At 45.5% G+C, this 9640-nt stretch overlaps 1 protein-coding gene across 1 annotated transcript; it reads right to left on the reverse strand.

Annotated features, from left to right (window-relative positions):
- Positions 1-2360: 2360 nt before the first annotated feature.
- SLC46A2 (solute carrier family 46 member 2) lies at positions 2361-9318 on the reverse strand. The gene is made up of 4 exons (XM_074569675.1): positions 7930-9318; positions 6279-6362; positions 4512-4668; positions 2361-3045 (listed from the first exon to the last, which is right to left on the reverse strand). The coding sequence occupies exons 1-4, from the start codon at positions 8993-8995 to the stop codon at positions 2988-2990; spliced, it is 1365 nt and encodes a 454-aa protein (XP_074425776.1). The 5' UTR covers positions 8996-9318; the 3' UTR covers positions 2361-2987.
- Positions 9319-9640: the final 322 nt, after the last annotated feature.

Consider the following 9640-nt stretch of genomic DNA (forward strand, 5'->3'; position numbering starts at 1 on the left):
GCAGAGATGGTCCTGCGGAGGTACAGTGAGGTAGCCTTGCAGCAGTGGCTCTGCATAGCCTGTTTGTGTTGCATATAGCTTCAGGTGTCAGTCCTGCATATGCCAAGGTACAAAAGAATTCCCTCCTAGCCCACCAGGGACTGTTCAGCGTTTTAACAGGAGCCATGCTTTTGTTAAAACTTGCACAATTTAATTGAGTATGATTACTGTTGCAGACTGTTTAAAATCCTGGTGCTGCTGAGTGAAATTGCATAGACTAAACTAGCTCATCAGATGTTCAGCCTTCTTAAATTCTGAAGGTAGAACAGTCTTTCCCTTGGCATATTAACTTTTACTACAACAACCAATAAATAGAGAAAATGGGGTCTTTTTTTAAGGTAGGGAACTTGCTACTGCTTACCAGATTATTATTTTTTTTTTTTGTAAAGTAAAACTGGGGATCACAGGAATAAACTAGCCTTCTGGCAGTGTGAATATTGCATTTTAAACTTTTGGGAGTGCTGTTTAACCAATTGTACGAAGTGAAATGTTAATGCTTAATTCCATGCTTAGCACTTTGGAGTCTTGGTGGGGCATCTGACTTGTACAAGTACTCAGTAACGAACTGGGCTAGTTTTAAGGTTGCACAGCTAAGGCACAGTACTTGTGCAGAAAATAATGCACTTTCCAAAAAGGCCTAAGCGGAACACCCTTATGTAAGTGGCATGCTGAAACACTAAAGGCTAGTCACTGTCCTAGACTACTCTGAGGCCTCGGTATTCTATGCTTTGAAGCTAAACCATTTCCTTGACTCTGCTGCTGTGATATGTGTCCATCCCTTTGGATCAAGCCAGCAGGGTTGGGGCCAGTGCCACATTCCCACCGCACAGGCGGACAGACTGCAGAGGGATGTTCTTACCATAGCAAACAGCCAAAGGGCTTTTGTCTTCAGCATATGAAAATAAAGCAGCACTGTCCTTGTTCTCTCTTCCTCTGTGCCTGCACCCCTCAGTCCCTCCTTAAGGTCTGGGGAGTTGGTGGGTGCAGGTGAAGGCAAGCTGGCTGCGAGCGGAGGTGGATCTCATCCCCCTCCTTGTTGAAGGTGGCAGTACTGGGGACCAAAACGGGTGCTGGCTCGTTCCCCAGGCTCTTCCGCTTTCAGCCTTTGTAAACCCACTCACTGCAATGAGTCACTGTTCATACCATTTAAAAACCAAAACGAAAGCTGTGAAAAGACTTGTCTCTGTGTGAATTCACTAGTAAACAAAATAAAAATGGGAAGGAGGCTTTTTTTTCCTGCACTTGACCAAATCTGGCAACTGTGCTCTTGTTCAGACTTGCAGGCTATGAAATGTTGTCTTGCCTTCTGGTGCTGGCATGTTTCTATACCCTTTCATATATCTCTGTATAAATATACTTTGTGCATTGTTTACTATGGAACTAGTATTGATGGAGAAAAACACTTTGAGGTAAAACTGTTTGTAATTCTCTATAAGTGTGTACATTTTTTTTAAAATGCACCATTTGTTTACCTCAATTAATTTAATGGAATGGACCAATAAATGTATTAAAAGATGACTCCTTTACCTAGAATATAAAGTTTCATTTTTTTGCAGCCCTCGCCATTGAAATGATGTGTGCACTTATCTTACTGGGCTATCACTATCTTACTGCAGAAGTACCCTTCCCTTAAAATCTTGTTCTGCTGCTGATTTAACTAAAAGTCACGTGTCTGTTGCTGTCTTACATCTGTTATTACTTGAAAGTGAAGCTTGGAGCTGAGGAAAGGTTATAAGAGTGCGTGTGTGTGTGGCGGGGGGAACAGGACTGGCAGCAACTTCCTCAGAATAAGGAGTTGCATAGTGAGTAATCAAGTTCTGCATCTCTGGCTCGAACTGAAGCTGCCTGATGTGCCTCCAGATTATTTCAGTTACTGAAGGGCTTTTAACTTGCCTTTACTTAGTCCAGGAGCTTGGAAGCCACTTAATCCGTGTTGATTCATTAGCATGTAAGTAGACACATAATTTAAGAACTGATCCCTTTGGGGCATGCCAGTCTTTTGAATCATGTTTGGGTTTGACAATATCTTATGCCAGTTGCTATATTGCATGAGGTTCCTTTCAGTAGGGGTTTTGCCCAGCATAAAGCTGGGGTAACATGGTGACCATTACCCAGCATCACTGTCCCTACATCCCTGTAAAGCCTGGAGGAGTTGTGTGCTGCACTTACCTGTTTTTAACCTGTTAGAAGAGTAGTACATCCTGATGGTGTGAGTTGAAATGCCGGTATCAGCTCTTGAGTCATAGGTGTCCTCCCCTGAGGTCTGTTAAAGCACTCTGGGGACAGTAGGACAGTCTCCCAGAAGTCAGGGGCATCAACATCTGTTCAGGAGTGGTTTATTGTAGGGATTACTAGGAGTGTCTTAATCTTACATTATTTTTTTTACAGTGGCATTTCTGTATTTAGTGGACTTTTACATAATACTGATCAGCTGGGCTGACACATCTTCCGTACCACTTGTAGAGCGAGTGTGTCCTGCTGACAGCCGTGCACGCGCAGCTTGCAGACCGCTGCTTCATCAGCCAAAGTCACAGAACTGCCCTGAGGTTTCTGAATGAACGCACAAGGCAGCACTAATGGAAAACTGATGCTCTGCTTTCCTGTTCCGTGGTGAATGATGTGTCTAGAATGATGTGTTTTCATTTCTGCCCTGTTCTTGTCACTATTGCTAACCAAGCCAGTGGGAAAGGAAGATGCCCTGAGGGCTGCTGGTGTGCAATAGCCAATGCCCGTACTCTGAGAGATGATGCACTGCAGAAGTAACAAGGCAAACTTCTTTGTCCTGGGTGAGAGGCTGAGAGGCCGGGGTACGCTGTCGAGTGGAAGCATAAATGAGATGCTTCCTGTAATGATGATAACTGCAGGGATTAATGGTTGGCAAACCTTCCACTTGGGCAGCTCAGAGAGTTGATGAAGACCAGTAGATGCTTTAGCTGGTGCAGCCTCTGTCACTCGGTCAGAATCTGAAGGGAGCCAGTGGTTGAACGTTGTTTGATGGCCACAATGCTGTAAAGAGCAACAAAAATGCAGGTTGCAAGAGAGCTAGCAAGCTACTTTATAAAACTACAGTTTGCTTTTTCCCCATCAGTTTTTTTGCTCAAACTTTGCTGGGGTGACTGGCACTGGCAGAGTGCTCATGCGATTCCTCATGAGGATCTGCCAGCCTCTCTATAAGTTACTCTCAATACAAGCAATGAAATCGTCACCATTTGTCATCTTTCATACTTCAAGACTTAATCCCAGTGTTTGTGCTGATAATCGTGCTAACTTCTATTTGGAGAGCCTGTTAAAAAGCAGTGACTCACTGTTAGGGACAGCAGGGTTGTGCCTAAGAGACGAGTCACTTGTGTCTGGAAAAAGTGCGGAGGAAAGCAGAGCCAGGGCAATGATGAGTATGAAGTACCCTTCCCCACACTCGTAGTCCTGCTGACACCAGCTGTCAAATGTGTTTCGTGAGTTCAGAAAGCCTTCGGTGCCCTGGATGAGGCAGAGCTGATGGTCTAGGACCTTTCTTTAGCGTTGCCTTTTCTTCTTAAGTGATAACACTGAAGTCAGTGCCTTTAGACTTTCTACGATTATCTTTTTAAGAAAACTACAGCAAAACTTGGCAAGAATTTTGGCTGGGATCAGACATTAGCCTATCCAGTACCTGCCCTATATCTGAATGAAAATATTGTTGCAGGGGTTAATTAGTGTTATTATCATAATTCACTTTAACTTCATATGGGATGAGTCTCGCTGTTCTAGTAACGCAACGAGCTGGAGGGTCTTGGGGAGGGGGAACAGGCAAGGTGGGAATTGGAGGGAGATCCCTCAAAAATTCTGAAATAGTAGATGGAGATGCTGTTTCAGCTTTTTCTCTTAAATTTAGTTGGTTTTTTGCTTAAAACTTGTTCTGGAAATTGTACCTCTCAGTCGCTCTGTAGCTGTACAGTCAGGCAAATTCACTGGATCAGAAAAGTAGTAATTTTCTTCACTGTGTGGTAATGGTTTCTCTTTGAAAGGAACACCTGAGGGAGACTCAGGTTATTCTTTTCTATCACAATGAGTATGTAACCCATAATGGATTTTTTAAAAAACGTTTTACTTTGTGTAGGATTTTTCCCTCGGTCTACCTACTACTATTTTTGGAATATCAAGCACTACATTTGTGTGAAGGCTTTGTCCCCTGGGATTATCAGCTCTTAAACACTGCCAAATATTCCTCCTACAGCAATTCATGTTACTTTCAACAAAAAGAAGATTAAAAATATTGACTAGATCACTTGCAGGTTTCATGCTTTGAATCTCCTTGACAGTTGTCAACTCATTTCTGCAAAATTTTTATCTTTTTCCAATTTTTTTTCTTTTTAAATCCAAATTTTTTTTTTTTTTAGTTTTCCCATCTGTATTATACACTTTAGACATAGAATAAAGACACATGGAGAAAATACAGGATCTCCCTTTGAACAAAACCGTTCCTAATTCCTTACCTTAAGGGGAGGAGAGTCAAGCAGCCGACTAGGAAAGACAAAATGAAACAGAAGCTGCTGTACCAGTTCAGTGTGTTTTGGTAGATCTTGTTGTAGAGTGTAGATGTCACTACTCCTGTGGTGACTAAAGACAGCTGCAGCAGGACAAACACCTTACCTGTAAAACAAAAACATAGTTTGTTACCTGGGAGGAAAAAAAAGCCAGCCCTGGTACCTCCCTGCGGAATCCAGGATCACCGCTGCATGGAGGAGGGATGCGGTCATTGCTTCACAAGTGCCAGCTGGCATGAGCTTGCAGCCACTGCGGTTCTGGACCAGAATTAAATGACTTTTCCTTCTTTTAGGCATAGAACAAGAGATCCAACTAGAAAACTGTCTGTTTTAAACAGACTGGATATTGAGGTAGCTGCTTGGAAAAGCAGCATAAACTGGGCAGTAAGTGCTCCTCTCCACAGGATGTAGCAAGGTAGTCCTGGGCTAACATCTTCAGGACAGGAGAAATTTTAGTCAGGGTCTGCTTCTGCCCTAGGCCCCAAGAGGGGTCTGCTGGGTTGAAATGATAATAATGCCTGAAATCGGGAGGTGTGTGTCTGATTTGTGCCATGTTTAGGGTGCAGGAAAGGCATAAAAGGAATTCTAGTTGAACCAGCTTTTTTTGCTGAAGTGCACCCTTCTGTGTCTGCCATGGTAAATGGGGGAAGGGGAAGTAACCCAGCCCTGCTGGGATGTGCAAACTGGGAGCAAGGTCAGGGCTCTGTGCTGAGCTTGCTGCCCTGGCAGCCTTCTCCAGCCACACAGTGGAGGAGACTGAAGGAGACAACGCTGCTACGAGGAGGCAAGGGCTGCCCTGCTGCATCATCCTGCTCGAGTGCAGCCTGTGTTGTGTGGCTCATGGCGGAGGTTAAAAACAACATTATGATTAATAATAATGATTAATTTGGGGTGTGAGCTGCGCTGTTTGTGGCAGGTGGGCAAGTTTTCTACAGAGCACGTCGGGGAGGACAAGCAGTAGGAACGAGCTGGTGACAGAGCAGTGTGGGGTTCATGTAGCAGGAGGGAAAAGGGTGCAAAGGGTGGCTGTGGGAACATGCCTGGAGGAGGCACGAGCAGTCATGGGCTTGAAGTGCTATTTGACTGCATGGCCGGTCCTGTCTGTGGTGTCTAAATCCAGACCATGGTGTTGTAAAATGCGTACATTTTACTATTTTCTAATACAAATTTTAATAGGAAAGAATTTCTGCTCCTGATTACTAAAATGGGATAATTTTTATGCAAAGCTTATCCTTCCTTAGTCAAATCATGGCCTGACAGGAATGAATTGCCAGGTAAAACTTGGAGACGTGTTTAGAGAGCATAACTGAAAAAAGATTAAATAAATCCATCCTTCCCAAAACTGTAAGCAAAAGAAGCCAAAAAATGGTCTATCACAGTGCTTCAACCCAAGTTCTTGCTTCTCCTGGTTTTCCCGGCAGCACTGTGTTTTTGAGCAGCTCCTCAGGTATTTTCCCTGCCTTTGAGCTGCACACTGATAGTAGTCTCTTGAAGCACATGCTGAAAATCTTGTGAATAAATGATGACGCAACCAAGGAGAAGTTTGGATGTGACAGTCTTGTCCTGCAAGTTTCTCTGCTCCTCCCTTCCCGTTTGTGTTCTGTTTTTATTACGCAAAGCACAGATTGCGGCAATAATTTACCTTTCTCTTTGTACCTTAGGCTGAATGGAAGGATTTGAGGGTTTTTTGATCAGTAAGGTAACAAAAATACTTACCGTAGGATGATCCTTCGACATGCTTGGATAACATGGACCTGATGGTTGGTAGGGGGATGAGGGCAAAGAGCATCACCGCCCGTGCTGCAATGCAAGGAATATGTAGTTATCGTCGGTATCTGCTCCTTATCTCCAAACACACCAACCACTGCTTTTGAAGACTATGTGCCTCTGGCTTGGGCAGGGCCTTTGTTTCACCTTTTCTTGTCCCTTGAGGACCAGAAAGAACCACCAGTCTTTGGTAGGAGTGTAGGTCCTCACTTCATTGAAGTGATGGTGGATAAGCCACCTTCTGCTCCCACTAGCAGAGGTATTTTCCCCAAACGAGCTGTGGTCTCTTGGTCTCAGCCTGAAATTCTGACATGGATGGAATATAGCACTGTCCTTTGAGATAGCGAGGCCAATGATTTTGAGTCTAACCAGCAGAGGGAGGACCCCATGCTACCCAGCATTGACAGCAACGGTACCTTTGTAACACTATAGCTGTTTTCTATCTTGGTGCTTCTGACTTGCAGTATTTTAGGCTTTCTCCAGTGTGAAAACTTTTAGGGAACTGGAATTACCTTCCTGTCAGCATGGCCAACCTCAGTGAAGACTTGGTCCATGTCTAGTGTACCGAGGTGTTTCTGCAATGCAGGGAATAAGCATCCTGCACACTGTGTAGCAGCATGCGTTCATGATGGACGTAATATTAAACCAGCATTTTTAAAATTTTTTATCTTTTGTTACCCAGCCCGATGCCTAAACAAACAAAATCTCAAAAATTGCACTCAATGTTTGCACACAAATAAAATAACCTACTGTCTTTCCCTTTAGAATAACTTTGTTTGATTTTCAATTTCTCATTCCCTGCAGGGGCAGACAGAAAAATCGCTTCAGGCCGTTTCTCTTAGATCGTTTCCTCACTTTCAGAAGCAAAACCTCAAAGCCATGCAACACACGATACTCTGTCAGATATAAATCATTCACCTCACCGCCACAATGGATGCAGTTCCTGGGTTTTGTTTTCTTTGTTCCTCCAGAGGCTACCCCCAACAATAAACTTGCCTTTCCTTCCTCGTGGGATGCTGCCCCATCTACTGTTACCTGTCCCCTGGTGGTTTATACGTAGTGTAAGATTTGTACACTACATTCTCATGATATTTTGGTTGCTGAAGCAGCTCCAGTGTTTCACTATTAAGTTTCCCATTGACCATAAATGCCTTAATGAAACAAAAATAAATCACATCTTAAGACATTCGCTTAATAGTAATTTCCAATTTGTTTCTGTTGCAGCTTAAGCCTTACCTCACGAGAAGCAAGTGCTTCCCATTAATGCAGTGGTGTGGTCTGACTAGTACAGGTATCCAGCAACAATTCCCCCTCCCCTGTGGCGTGAGCATTGTTCCCCTGCTATGACCAAGTGATGAGTTACAAGTTAATCAGGCTTAAACTAAGCCTCGGCAGGAGTGTATGCCTCCTCTAGATATTGTAGGGTGCTGAGTACAAAGTGAGATGTGGGGAAAGGGGAATGGTGATGTGGCCCTCTTGCGAATTGCTCGTTTTCTGAGCTCCCTACTCCAAAACTCATGGTGAAACAGAGCAAAAGCCCTTTTCCTGACACTAAAACATCCCTTTCTCACTCACTTGCGAGAGTGGCCGTTCAACTCACCGATGTAGAATAGGAACGTCCACCGCACGAAGGCCATGATGAGGATGCCAGCACTGAAGGATATCACTCCGATCATAATCATGGTAATGTCCCTCAAATATTTGGAGAACACAAATACCCCTAGGAAGCTGGTGATGAAGATCACGTACCCAGCAGCATTGCCATGGCCAATCTGTACGGCATTCCAACTTAAAGGCTCCCTGAGCAAGAAGAGTGGGAGCACATTCATTGCACCGACCACAGCAAGGTCATAGAGGATTGCTGCCATAAACAGCATGATGATGGTGAGTTTTGAGGGGGATACTGGAGTGGAGCTGCTGCTCTCCGAAGGTTGGGAACTCCCTGCTGCTGCTTCGTTGTGGGCTGGTAGCTGGCTGCCCACCTCCTCTGCGCTCTTGGCTTTGACTGGGCAGGAAGCTGCTGGCTTGGGGACTGTCAGGACAAAAATGCTGTAGAGGAGGCAGAAAGCATAGCAGGCAATGCTGCAGCCCACCAGCACAGTGCCCTCTCGATAGCGGTCATTGAAGCCAACAAATAGGTAGCCAGATGCCATGCTTCCCAGAAAGCCAGCGAGGCCATACACCAGCTCAATAATGATCAGACGCAGAGACCTCCTGCTCTCGGAAGAGCCCAGGGACCCCAGAGCCATGACACCTGCCCAGAACGTGGTGAAACCACCCGTCAGCCCATTGAGGGCAGCAGCCCCGTACATCACCTCGATTGGCCAGCCCAGCAGGATCAGGAGGAGCAGGAGAGTTTTGGAGCCCAAGTAGCCAAGAAGAGGGAAGCAGATGGGGATCTTCCGATGCACCCTGTCCCCTAGTTTGGACAAGCCATAGGCTGACACCAGGGGGCTCAGGCCCAGGACTAGGTTGTAGATGATATAAAAATTAGAGACGGCCTTCTGCTGAGCATCTTCCAGTGCATGGGAGGGAGCAGTGGAGTTGGTCTGATTGTAGTAGTTCTTCACCACCAGCAGCAGTGCTGTGTCGTAGAAGGCGCTGGCCACTTGAGAACCTGCAACCACTGGCTCAATCCACGTCCTCATCACCATCACCCCCACCATGCTGCCGGCGACCACCTCTTCTTGGGGAGAGCTGTTTTCAGGGAGACGCACAGGAGGAAACGGCTCTTCAGAAGCTCTGCTCTGGAGGCATGCTTGGAGAGGAGCAGCGGAGGGAAAAACAAAAGGTCAGACGGGCTGCAGAGAGTCAGAGAGTTGTGCAAGAGATGATCTGGCTGGGAGGATATTTGCACCTCGCCTTGCTACGTATATGCACGCACGCACATCCCTGCAGTGCTCTGATCTCCAGCTCACGCACAAGAGGCTTTTGTAGAGCCGGAGAACGCCCTGCACTCGCTGGCCGCCGCTGCTCCTCTTCCTGGTGCAGTTTCAACAGAGGTCAGATGACCCAGGGGAATTTCACTCTCCTAGTTTAGGAAGTGAAAATGCCCTGATCAAGTAATTGCTGCAATTTGGAGTCGTGGTTTGTTTTTTCTTTGGTTTGTTGTTTTGCATTGGTTTGTTTGTTTGTTTTTCCCTTTTGGAATCCTTCACATGCCAGAGGAGTCTGAAGGTGACTGTGGGGGAGCGGGGGATGGGTGTGTGCTTTTTTGTCAGGTAATTTTTGAATTCCCCTTACCGACGGCTATTTTCTCTTTCTTCTACACAAATATGTTGTTGGCTCTTTTGCTCTTACCTGCTCCCATC

Source organism: Larus michahellis, chromosome Z, assembly GCF_964199755.1.
Source record: "Larus michahellis chromosome Z, bLarMic1.1, whole genome shotgun sequence".
NCBI lineage: Eukaryota > Metazoa > Chordata > Aves > Charadriiformes > Laridae > Larus > Larus michahellis.

Coding starts and splice junctions, on each gene's coding strand:
- SLC46A2 (XM_074569675.1), bottom strand. CDS start 8,995: ATGGTGGGGGTGATGGTGATGAGGACGTGGATTGAGCCAGTGGTTGCA. Junction 6,363..7,929: donor GACGTTCCTATTCTACATCG/GTGAGTTGAACG, acceptor CTTGCATTGCAG/CACGGGCGGTGATGCTCTTT. Junction 3,046..4,511: donor TTGACTCTCCTCCCCTTAAG/GTAAGGAATTAG, acceptor TGCTCTTTACAG/CATTGTGGCCATCAAACAAC.